We start from the raw sequence: 13,163 nt of genomic DNA, 5'->3' as shown, positions 1-13,163 counted from the left end.
ACAACAGGAGCTCTGTAGGAGCAGGAGTGAGTGCCAGAGGCTGGAAGCTAGAAAGCTCGCCTTGGCTGAAGACACTAAACCCGGACACGGAGTCCGAGGCTGTGGGGACATCCAGGTCCAGCAGCAGAATCCAACCGGCAGGGGATTCCATGTCCTCTGGCCTTAGAAACCCGAAGGCACGGTCACAAGCAAGGGACCAGCGCCGCCATCGTGAAGCGGAGGCTAACGGAAGGCCCCAAGTCACCGGCCATACGGGTGAGCACCACACGGTATATTCAGGGACGTGGGCTACTTCTACCCGCATAGAGCAAGGTAGCCAGGAAAGAGTGCAGATAGTCGGGGAGGCCTACAACTCCACCTGGCCAGGGGAGATCCTGCTTGTTCACAGACTGACCAGGCCTCACACTAGCTGCCCTGAGGCAATACTTCTCCCGTGGGGAGTTATTCCATACTCAGCTGCGCAAATTACATCAGCCTCAGCGGTCTGCAGCGCAGCGGCGGTCCCCACTGACCGCAATCCACGGTGGCGTAGTCGGACATTGTTATTACTTAAGACTGACACTGGTTTGACCGCCCTGGGCATGGACCGGGTCACCGCCACGGAGAACTACAACCCCTAGCGATCTGGCTCCGGGTATCCCCCTGCTCAGCACAGGCCCAGGGGGCGCGTCAACTTTGGCGTAGTCGGCAGGATTTCGTGCCCGCAACCACCGGGTACTGCGTGCCTGGAAAAGACTTTTATACTTACCTGTGGTGAAGTTTCCCGCCGTCCGGAGTCATTTCCCGCCATCGGACGCCATCTTGGACCGTTTCCCGCCGTCTTCTGCCGTCTTCCCGCCATCCGCAGTTGCTTCCCGCCATCGGACGCCATCTTCAGGACGCCGCACGGGAAGAAGAGGGGCGTGGACGCCGAAAGCGCGCGAGATCCGAAGCTCCGCCCCACGCACTGACGCTGCGCAAGGTCCTGGAAGGGAACAAGAGCGACGCTGACGTCATCGGAGCGCGACGCCAGGTCCTCTACCCCGACGATTGACTGCGGAGCCGCGGCCTACGGAAGAAGAGCATCGCAAGGTAGGCCACGGTCCACTAGGGGGGAAGGAGGATGTCGGACACCGAGGGGAGCTCCACCGCCACACCGGCCGCCAGCGCAACCGCTGCTGCGGTCATGCCCTTCACCATGCCCTTTATCCCGAGGGCAACCTGGCTACCCCAGTACTCAGGGGAGTCACATACTCTAAGTGACTTTAGGGAAAGACTTGATAGCCTCTTCCAGGTATACCCCCTCACAGAAGAGCAAAACGTGAGCATCCTGGTGGCCCAGTTAATCGGGACAGCCCAAAGGGAGGTAAAGTCCTGGTCACCTGGGAAGAAGAGGACTGTCAGAGAGATACTAGCCCGGCTGAAAGACACATTTGATACCCGCACCTCAGCCGAAATAAAGCTCAGATTTTATGGGTGCAAACAACGGGCACATGAAAGTATAAGAGACTATGCTCTAAACCTACAAGAGGCCCTGAGAGCCATTAAGCAGGCAGACCCTGACAGCGTGGGAAATGAAGACAAGCTGTTGACCGAACAATTTATTGAGGGTCTACTGTGCAATGCCCACCGAACCCAGTTGCGGGCAATGGCCTTACAGGACCCTGACCTGGACTTTGCACAGTTCAAGGACAGAGCCATCCGGGTGCTCCGAGAAGCGGCACCAGGTGGCGCTGTGACCCACAGGCGCCCTGCTATCACTTATCACCAGGAGACGGCGCCCTTGTCTGCAGGGCCTGTGGGAGCTGATGCGCAGGCTTTGAACAATAACCCGGCTACAGACCTGCACCATCAGGTCCAAGAGGTGACTAAGAGGGTTGCCGCGCTAACCAGAACTGTGCAGTCTTTGCAGGTCTCTTCTCCAGGAAAGATCCAGCTGGCATCCGGACCGGAGGACGTCCCGTGGTGCCGACTGAGGAGGACCCCACCGGCCAGAGGAAGACCCAGCGACAGATACAACGAGGACGGACGACCCATCTGCCGCCGCTGCAATCAACCCGGACATATGGCAAGGTACTGTCATTTAAACGGGCACAACCTGGGGTAGAGGGCCAACCCCCAGGCATAAGATCATCAGGCCCATCGAACTGGCGTGACAAATACGTAGGGGGACGTCCGGTCTTGCCTGTGGTACTGGATGGCATTCCTATGAGTGCCCTACTAGACACCGGGTCACAGGTCACCACCATCCCGTACGTGCTCTTCAAGCGGTACTGAGATGACTCGGACATAACCCGCTACCCAGATGACGACCTGAGCATTATCGCCAGCAATGGTCAGCCCGTGCCACCGATAGGATTTAAAGAGGTGACCATCAAGGTCGGTAAAGTTGAACAGCCGGCACAAGGACTGATCATTGTGGACATTGACCGTCGCGAGAGTCACCCAAAAATAACCCTAGGTACTAATGTAATCGAAAACTGTCTTGCAGAGGTGATTCTTATTTTGCAACAGGTTGCCAAGAACGCCAGTTCCAGCCAGCAGCGTGTCCTCCAAAAAGAGATCCGGGCACTGATGAAACGGCAACAGGTGGAACTATCTCGTGGTGAGATAGGTAGCGTGAGAATGTGTGACCCGTTCCCTATTGCCATGCCCCCAAAAAGTGAGATGATGATTTGGTGCCGGGCAGCTATTGGTCTGAGAGGTAGAGACTACCAAGCAATGGTAGAACCCGTCTACTCAGACAGTAGGCCCACCATTTTGACAGCACGGGGGGTGGTCGATGTACGGGGGGAGAGAGAAGTATACCTGCCCCGGTATGCCACGCTAGCCAAATTGTTCACCATCAACCAGAACTCTGTACAGGCCGTGGAACCCTTGCCTCCATCTCAACCAGAGGAAGGTAACGGCTCTAAGAAACCAATGGAGGACTGGTGTCAGCAACTGCATTTGGGTACTGACTCCACTCCCTCACACCAAAAACAGGGAGTCTATCGGGTGGTTCAAGAGTGCGAGAGAGTGTTTAGTAAACACCCGCTAGACTTCAGGCGAATAAAGGGGGTAGAACATCACATCACCACGGGAGACCACCCTCCTATAAAGGAGAGATACCGACCCGTACCCCCTGCACACTATCAACACGCCAAGGGGATGCTAAAAGACATGAAGAAGGCTGGGGTAATTAGGGACAGCTGTAGCCTCTGGGCAGCTCCACTAGTCTTAGTGAAAAAGAAAGACAACACCATGAGAATGTGTGTAGACTACAGGAAGGTCAACCGTATCACACACAAAGATGCGTACCCGTTACCAAGGATAGAAGAGTCCTTAGCTGCATTAAAATCTGCTAACTTCTTCTCTACTTTGGATCTCACTAGCGGGTACTGGCAGGTTCCTGTAGCAGAGGCGGACCGGGAGAAAACCGCATTCACCACCCCGATGGGACTCAGTGAATTTAACTGTATGCCGTTCGGGCTCTGCAACGCACCAGGAACCTTCCAACGGTTGATGGAATGCTGTCTGGGACACCGGAACTTCGAGACGGTCCTATTATACCTGGACGATGTCATCGTCTATTCCAAGACCTATGAGGACCATCTGTAACACCTGGCAGAAGTGTTTGAAGCCCTGGCAAACTATGGCCTAAAGGTAAAACCCTCAAAGTGTCATCTACTGAAGTCAAAGGTACAGTACCTGGGACACATGGTGAGTGCTGACGGAGTAGCCTCCGACCCTGACAAGATCACCGAGATTAAGGACTGGCCAAGAACATCCAGCATAAAGGAAGTGCGGCAGTTCCTCGGGTTGGTAGGCTACTACCGAAGATTCATTCCCGGTTTTACCAAGAAGGCAGCTCCTATGCAGGACCTCCTGATAGGCCAGTCCAGGAAGGCCAAAAACCAGAAGCCACCCTTCAAATGGGAAAAGCTGGAAGAGGAGTCCTTCCGCCAGCTGAAGATGGCCCTCACGGGGGATGAAATCCTGGCGTACCCTGACTACAGCCAGCCCTTTTTCCTCCACACGGATGCAAGCAACATCGGGCTAGGAGCCGTACTGTCCCAGATCCAGCAGGGGAGAGAACGGGTAATTGCTTACGCCAGCCGAAAACTGCGACCCACGGAAAGAAACCCTGAGAATTACAGCTCGTTCAAGCTAGAGTTCCTGGCAGTGGTGTGGGCAGTAACCGAATGTTTCAAGCATTACCTTGCCTCTTCCAGGTTCACCGTGTACACGGACAACAACCCGTTGACACACCTGGACACTGCAAGACTGGGTGCCCTGGAGCAGAGATGGATGGCCCGCCTGTCCAATTTTGAGTTCACGATCAAATACCGGGCAGGACGCTCCAATACCAACGCGGATGCCCTGTCCAGGATGCCAAACCTACCGGACGGAGGGGAAGATCCAGAAGAACTGGAAGAGGTCGAACTCCCTGCGTTTCACCGTCATGGGATTACCCAGTATTCCCACCATGTGAGGGGCCAGCGATCCACTACGTTCAACCCCTTACCCCACTACAACAGGGCGGAGATGCAAGACAGTGACCCCGCAGTCCGTCTGGTGAAGGAGATGCTGACCCAGGCTGACGCCCGCCTGGACCCAGATGCCCCGGAAGAGACCAAGCAACTGTGGACGGAGAAGAGCAGACTGTTTCTCTACAAGGAGAAGTTGTGCCGCAGAATGGTCAATTCCCGGACACATGAACTGATCTGGCAGGTTGTGGTACCGAGACGGGACGCAGCTATGGTGCTGGAGGCCTACCACAATGGGGCAGGGCACTTCGGATGGAAGAAGCTGGAGTTCCTGCTGCGTGAACGGTTCTACTGGATAGGCATGAGAGGAGCCATTGAGAGGTGGCGTAGAGACTGTGGCCCGTGCAATCTAAGAAGAAGGGACCGTGCCAGCCAGAGGACTCCCCTGCAGCCCATCATCACCCGGCAGCCGCTGGAACTGGCCGCTCTGGACCATGTTAAACTGGCTCCAAGCAGAAGCGGGTATGTCTACGCCCTAACCATCGTGGACCACTATTCCCGGTTCCTGGTGGTGGTCCCTGTCAAAGAACTGACGGCTCAGACAGCAGCCAGAGCCTTCCAGCTGCACTTCTGCCGCCCACACGGGTACCCGGACCAAGTGCTGACGGACCAAGGACCAGCCTTCGAAGCGGAGGTCTTCCAGGAGTTCTGCAACCTGTATGGCTGCAAGAAGATAAGAACAACGCCCTATCACCCCCAAACCAATGGACTCTGCGAGAAGATGAACCAGGTGGTGATAGATCTGCTAAAAACATTGCCCCTGGAAGAACGCAGTCTGTGGCTTGAGAAACTGCCCGATCTGGTGGACCTGTATAACCACAACCCGGTAGGTTCCACCAACTGTACCCCAGCTTACCTAATGAGAGCAAGACCTGGTAAGCTGCCTGTTGACCTGGATATGGGAGTCCTGATACCCGAGGACACGTCGCCAGAGACAGACTGGGATACAGAACGGCAGCAGCAGTACCAGAAAGTACAGGAGAGCGTCGAGCGAAGTCTCTGTCAATCAAGAGAAAGGCAGGAGAGGACTTATAACCAACATGCTCCCGCTGTTCCCCTGGTACCTGGAGAGCAGGTCTTGAAAAGAAAACAGCGGCTCCATAAGTTGGACGACCAGTGGGAAAAGGACCCGTACACCGTACTGCCCTCAAGCCACAATAATCCAAAGGTGTATGTCATCAGCAAGGATGGAGGAGAGACCACAGCCACTGTCTCCAGAGACCACCTGAAAAAGTGCCCCGAGAAGTTGCAAAGCACGGATGAAGATCAGGAAGACCCTCAACCCGTAGAGGAAAAAGAGGAAATGATCAGCACCGTACTCGGAGACTTTCCCCGGTCCTGGACACAAGTAAACAACGCTATCGTGGTGCCCGTCCTCACCTTTCTCCAGCCAGCCCCTCAAGTGCCTACAGAAGACCAGGTAGAGCTGGAAGAGCAGCCGGCCCAGGAGGCAGAAGAGTCCACACCAGCAGCGCAGGAGGATCAACCCTCTGCTAGTAGTGAGCCTGCCATGCCCCTAGTGAGCCAAAGAGTGCGCAGACAGCTGCCCAGCTTGCCCATAACACCTCCTACACCCTGTAGTGCAGGACTAGTTAGTGAGCTCCATAGGTCCTCTAGAGTCACTAGAGGTCAGATGCCCGCTCGCTGGAAAATCTAAACTAATGCACTGTGAATTTATCTGTTTAACTGTTTATGGTTTATGTTTGTTGCCTGTTATTAATTATGTTTCTCAGTTGCCCTGCAGATTTTTATGGACTAACAGGTTATGGACGCTGGATAACCGGAACAATTCTTGTAGATAGTTGCACCTTGGTGCCTCTTGCGAAGACGGCCGCGGAAGAGAAAACCTGTCTGGCGTGGCCTCCTTGCAGTCCAAAGTAGCTAGCTTCATCCTTGCAGCCACGCCCAAGGCCAACGCAAGGGGTTTGCTTTGGACAGGTCCCCTTCTTCGCTTAAAGCTTCACCTTGGGTGATATGGACACCCGGTTACGGACACGCCGTAACCTTTAAAGAACTAAAGCTTCTTGTAAATATGTTATTGTATTATTGTTATACCCTGCATTTATGTTTCTTTAAAAAAAAAATGTGTTTAGTCCCGGAGTACTAAAATTTACTAGGGGGGGAATGTGGCACCCCAGGGGTCTGGTTACCACAGTAATAGAAATATTATGTCTGAGAGCAAGTGGGAGGTTTCTCTGGTCAGGAGCCCTAAGCATGCAACACGGCCCACCCAGACCTGGGAGGGGAGGAATCTGCCCTTATAAACTGGGTCTGGGGCGGGATTAGAGAGTGAAGTTCCAGACACAGGGAGAGTTACTACAGGAGCTCTGTAGGAGCAGGAGTGAGTGCCAGAGGCTGGAAGCTAGAAAGCTCGCCTTGGCTGAAGACACTAAACCCGGACACGGAGTCCGAGGCTGTGGGGACATCGAGGTCCAGCAGCAGAATCCAACCGGCAGGGGATTCCATGTCCTCTGGCCTTAGAAACCCGAAGGCATGGTCACAAGCAAGGGACCAGCACTGCCATCGTGAAGCGGAGGCTAACGGAAGGCCCCAAGTCACCGGCCATACGGGTGAGCACCACACGGTATACTCAGGGACGTGGGCTACTTCTACCCGCATAGAGCAAGGTAGCCAGGAAAGAGTGCAGATAGTCGGGGAGGCCTACAACTCCACCTGGCCAGGGGAGATCCTGCTTGCTCACAGACTGACCAGGCCCCTACTGCTAACCAGTACTCTCGGGAGCGTCTGCTTTATACCATCAGTAAAGACCCTGAACTGCACCACACGTCTCTGTGTTTCATCGCCGCACCAGCACCATTACTACTGGGACGCTCACACCATCACTCCCATCATCCACACTAGCTGCCCTGAGACAATACTTCTCCCGTGGGGAGTTATTCCATACTCGGCTGCGCAAATTACATCAGCCTCAGCGGTCTGCAGCGCAGCGGCGGTCCCCACTGACAGCAATCCACGGGTGGCGTAGTCGGACATTGTTATTACTTAAGACTGCCACTGGTTTGACCGCCCTGGGCACGGACCGGGTCACCGCCACGGAGAACTACAACCCCCAGCGATCCGGCTCCGGGTATCCCCCTGCTCAGCACAGGCCGAGGGGGCGCATCAAAGGCATTTCGGAGGAGCTATCCGGTACGTGATTTGCGGCGCCCGGTATCGTTTGAAATACTGGGTCAGCTTTTGCGTTGCCTTAGCGGTGTGTGTAGTTCTGAATATGAATGTCGGCCATTTGGGGCGGCCTTTGTTCTGGCGTTTTTTGGGGCATTTAGGATAAGCGAATTGGTGAGCAAGAATGTTAAGTGTCATGGCGGGCTGTTATCGAAGGAAGTAGTGTGCTCGGAGGAGGCAGTACGGTGTTATTTGAGGCGGTCAAAAACCGATACAGCTGGTAAGGGTTGTTTGATGGAATTGTGGGCTGTGGACGGTTTGTTTGAATGTCCGGTGAGATGGGTTTCTGCATTTCTGGAGGTGAGAGGTCCATCATCGGGTGCCTTTTTGTTACATCAAGATGGATCTGCATTATCGGTGTATCAGTTTATTACCATCTTCAGGCGGGGTTTAGCTAGTTGTGGTCTGAATGGTTTGGAGTTTGGTTCTCATTCGTTTCGGATTGGGGCCGCCACTGAGGCTGCTCGCTGGGGTTTGGGGGTTAAAGCTGTGAAAAAGATTGGTCGCTGGGAGTCGGCGAGGTATCGGTCTTATGTCCGGCCTCATATGTTATAAGATTTTTCCCCAATTTTTTGATAGTGTTATTATGTGGTAACGAGTTTCTTTTCTTCTTTACATCCCCCCCCCCTTTGTTTTATGTTTCAGGACCCCCTCGGTTGATCTGGGTGCTAGGTCACTCGTATGTATATTGGGGTTCCATTCGGGCCGACGCAAGACCGGCGGGCGCCAGTTGGGCATAACGAAGGAGGTTGCGACGGTTCGGTGGATCGGTATCAGGGGTTTGCTGTGGAGCCGGGTAATGCCCGAATTTCATTTTTATGCTAATTTGGATAGGCCTCTGGATATACTCGTTTTGCATGCGGGTGGGAATGACTTGGGCTCCAGGACGTCTAGAGACTTGATCCGTGACGTCAAGTTTGACTGCCTGAGGCTTTTGGAAACCTATCCGGGATTAGTGCTCGTATGGTCGGACATCGTCGCACGCCTGGCATGGCGACACGCCAGGTCAGTCGAAAGGATAAATAAAGCTCGGAGCAAGGTGAATAGGGAGGTTTCCCGATTCATTGCTCTGCATGGGGGGGTTGCGGTTCGTCATCGGGATCTGGAAGTTCCGTCTAGGGAATTTCTGCGGTCTGATGGGGTCCATTTGAATGATATTGGCATAGATATGTGGGCATTAGCATTGATTGAAGGAATTGAAAAGGCACTTTTGGTATGGCGGGACTCTCAGGCATAAGGTGTCATGCCTGCTCGCTATGGCGGAAAAGGAGGGGGGTTTTGAAGGCGGTTGCTTACATCGAAGGAGGACGGGGGAGCCCACTGCAGGGATGGGTGACTCCCATCGGTGTTAAGCGGGTGTTAAAATTTAAAACAGGTCCCTACTGAGCGAGGTCTCAGCGGGACATTTCTGGATGGGCAACAGTCAGCTGGGTGCCCCTGGGCCGGTTGCGGTGCGGCTAGGGGTGGCATGGTGGAGCTGTTTGTTGCAGTTTTCAAAATGTATGGGCAACAGTCAGCTGGGTCCCCCTGGGCCAGTTGTGGTGCGGCTAGGGGTGGCATGGTGGAGCTGTTTGTTGCAGTTTTCAAAATGTATGGGCAACAGTCAGCTGGGTCCCCCTGGGCCGTTTGCGGTGCGGCTAGGGGTGGCATGGTGGAGCTGTTTGTTGCAGTCTTTCTCTAAAAATGGTGGAGCCTTCAATTCCCCTTCTTCCTTTTCAGAGTTAATATTATTGTTAATTAATGTTATTTATGTTTACATGCTGTTATATAATAAATGAGGCTGCTGTGGCCATTATGTCCAATGTCACAGTGGGGTGGTTTTTATTTATAGTAAGTGGGGGGGTTTCAGTGGGTTGCGTATAGTAGGCTGTATAGTCATACATTCCGAAGTCAAGCGGTGCGTCCTAGTATCCCTTGGGACCATAAGGATATTGCCCTATGGCTGAAGGTAACAGCACCGAGCAGGAGTGGTCATACTAATCAGCCCTTTCTCGGGAGCGGCGGCGGTCTCGGTCAGTCGGGACACTCGTCAGCTGTTCAAAGAGGATTATGTTTAATTTTCAATGAAGGATCCTGTAAGTTCGGAAATAAGTGTAAATTTAAACACGACTGCTCCTCATGCGGTGGCAGCCATAGCGCATCCAGATGTTTCAGAGGGGGTAAATTCAGAAGCAGTGAAGGCAATGAGAAAAGGGGTGACGCCGGTGCGTCTGGCAGAGATGCAGCTATTTCTAAGTAGATACCCAGACAGGGCAGCGGCCTCGCTATTAGAAGAGGGTTTTGATGTTGGTTTTAGGATACCGTTCAGTGATAGCAAGAATCAATTTCATGCAAAAAATTTAAAATCCGCGTTACAGTTTCCGGAGGTGGTTGCGGACAAATTAGGAAAGGAAGTGTCTTTAGGGAGAATGGCCGGGCCTTTTGCCTACAAGCCCTTAAAAAACTTACGTGTGTCTCCATTAGGCATTGTCCCAAAAAAGGAATTGGGTAAATATAGGCTAATTCATCATCTCTCCTTTCCAAAGGGCACGTCGGTGAATGATGGTATTGACCCTGATTTGGGTTCAGTGAGTTATACTTCCTTTGACATGGCAGTTGGTTGGGTTCGTTTTTTTGGAAAGGGGGCATTATTGGCAAAAACTGACATAGAGGCGGCTTTTAGGCTGTTACCAGTACACCCGGAGAGCATGCATTTATTGGGTTGCTATTGGAATGGTAGCTTTTTTGTAGACCGGTGTCTCCCGATGGGTTGCTCGCTGTCCTGTGCGTACTTTGAAACGTTTAGTACATTCCTTGAATGGGTTGTTAAGGATGTTTCCGGTTTGAATTCCTGCATTCATTATCTGGATGATTTACTATATGTGGGTCCTGCTAATTCTCCCGATTGTTCGGTGTTGTTGCACGCTATGGAGAGTGTGGCTAAGAAGTTTGGAGTGCCGTTGGCTGTCGAGAAGACTATAGGTCCTGTGACGTCTTTGAGTTTCCTCGGAATTTTAATCGACACAGTTGAAATGGAGTGTAGGCTTCCCGCTGAAAAGGTTGTTGATCTGTTGGAACTGGTATCCAGAGTTAAAAGGCTGCATAAAATTACTTTGCGTGAATTACAGTCTCTTCTCGGAAAATTGAATTTCGCGCTTCGTATTATGCCAATGGGCAGGGCATTCTGTAGGCGTTTATCATTAGCAACGGCTGGAGCTAAGTCACCTCATCACTTCATTAGGTTGCGCAAGGAGTTACGGGATGATTTGGGAATTTGGGCCCAATTTTTGGAGTCTTATAACGGCAAGTCGGTCTGGATTGCCCCAGTCGTGAATGCCAGTGAATTGGGATTGTGCATAGATGTGTCAAAGAAACAAGGTTTTGCTATCCTTTTTCGTGGTAGTTGGTTTGAGGAAAAATGGCCAGCGTCATGGCGTGATCGGAATTTGTTGGATAATCATACATTGATCAATCTTTTCCCCATCGTGGTCTCTCTGGCGCTATGGGGTAAGTACTTTCAGAATAAAAAGAATTGTTTTTCTTGCAAGAACCAAGGGGTAGTGTTGGCCATTAATTCTCTGTCGGCTGCATTGCCACTGGTAGTAAAAGTGTTGCAACGGCTGGTGCTGATTAGCTTATCTTTGAACATGTGGATAGTGGCGGAGTTCAGGTTGGATCCTTTAATCTCAACCGTTAATGCTGTTTCTCATTCGCAGTGGGATCAGTTCCGGTTGCCGGCTCCTCAGGCATCGTCGACAGGTTTGGTATGCCCTCCAGAATTAAGGAATCTTCCTTTCGAGCTGTAAAGAAATTGATTGGTCAATCATTATCTACAAGGACCTGGTCATCATATGAGGTTGCTTGGCAGCAGTGGGAGGAATGGAAAGCTACTATGCGAGATCCTTTAGAGAGTGATAGCCTGTTATTGTTATTGGTTGGTCATTGCTGGGAGGAAGGTTGGTCGGTGCCAAAAATTAATAATTTTATGGCTGGCTTGGCTTTTGGTTTTAAAATAAGGGGTCTTCCGGACGTAACAAAAGCAACTTTGGTCCGCCAGGCACTGAAAGGTTGGCGAAAAGGCTGGAAGGTGAGAGACTGCAGGCGGCCAATATCATATGGATTATTGTTAGCACTGGGACAACTTCTTGGGTCAGTTTGTAAGTCTCCATGGGAAGTCAAACTATTTCGGCTAGCTTTTTCTTTGGCCTTTTTTGGGGCGTTACGTTTAGTGGAGTTGGTTAACCCATCAAGATTTGTCAGTGGGGGTCTTTTGAAGGATGACGTGGACTTATATTCGGATAGGGTAGAGGTTTTCATTCGTTTTTCAAAGACCGATCAATTCAGGAAAGGGTGTAAAGTGGTATTGTTCGCAGTCGCTGGGTCTGACATGTGTCCTGTTCATTGTTTGAGTGAATTTGGGCTAGGTGTAGGGGGGTTCAAATCACCATTATTGGTTCATGAGGACGGTTCCTTTTTGTCTCGCTTTCAGTTGATAGCCGTGCTGAAGAAGTGTCTGAAAGCTGGCGGCATTTCGCCAAAAGATTTTAGCGGTCACTCTTTCAGGATTGGTGCAGCCCCTGAGGCAGCCAGGAGGGGGTTGGGTGACGAGTTGGTTAAGAAAATTGGGCGTTGGGAATCCATACGGTTTAGGTCATACATATGCCCGGCTTGGGTATAATGAAGAGCATGTTTTAAGTTCTGGTTTGATGTTACTGTCTCTTAGAGTCATATTTTGTTTAACTTTACAGATGTGGTTCCCCGACTTGTATGGATAATGGGCCATTCTTTTGTTTTCTGGGCTGCACTGCGGTCAGCGGTGAGGCCGGCCGGCCGTCAGTTGGGATTTTCGGTGGATGAAGCTATTCTTCGGTGGATTGGAAAGCGGGGAATGGTTTGGCATCAACTCCTGGCGGAATTCCATCACTTTGTAAGGCTTGATCGGGTCCTGGATTTGCTGGTGTTACATTTAGGTGGTAATGACCTGTGTAAGAGGTCATGTAGGGAACTTATCAAAGATATCAAATTTGATATACTAAGATTGTGGGCAATGTTCCCGAAGGTTTTAGTTATCTGGTCAGACATTGTTCCACGGAAAATCTGGCGAGGGGCCCGATCAAATGATGGAATCAATAGGGCCCGGGTAAAAATAAATAGGGCGGTGATGCGCTTCATGGTGAGAAATGGGGCCTTGGCCATACGTCATTTGGAATTAGAGTCGGGAGAGGGGGAGTTCGGGAGGAGGGATGGGGTACACTTGAACGCGGTTGGTACGGATATGTGGTGCTTGGCAATTCAAGAAGGCATAGAAAAAGGTTTAAGAGTGTGGAGGGACACAAATATTTGAGGCATCAGAATATTTGTGCTCATGGCATGGGGGGATCCTCGAAGTTGGTGTTCATGGTTAATGGTGAATCAGTGGGGGAGGGGGACCTCGGGAAGTTCTGGACCCCCCCTACATGGTATTCAGTGGTCTCGGGTGGTTGATCCCAT

General features: G+C 51.8%; 1 protein-coding gene across 1 annotated transcript; it reads left to right on the top strand.

Moving 5' to 3' along the window:
• Window positions 1–10,600: 10,600 nt before the first annotated feature.
• Window positions 10,601–12,351, top strand: LOC141197623 (uncharacterized). The gene is made up of 2 exons (XM_073662707.1): window positions 10,601–11,180; window positions 11,390–12,351. Exons 1-2 carry the CDS (start codon window positions 10,601–10,603, stop codon window positions 12,349–12,351), a joined length of 1,542 nt encoding a protein of 513 aa, XP_073518808.1.
• The last annotated feature ends 812 nt before the right edge of the window (window positions 12,352–13,163 follow it).

The sequence above is a fragment of the Phyllobates terribilis genome, unplaced genomic scaffold (genome assembly GCF_046119375.1).
Source record: "Phyllobates terribilis strain yellow unplaced genomic scaffold, ASM4611937v1 Scaffold_85__1_contigs__length_6476398, whole genome shotgun sequence".
NCBI classification, from domain to species: Eukaryota; Metazoa; Chordata; class Amphibia; order Anura; family Dendrobatidae; genus Phyllobates; species Phyllobates terribilis.
Note: the sequence above shows the minus strand (reverse complement) of the source record. Positions and strands in the feature narration are given on the sequence as shown.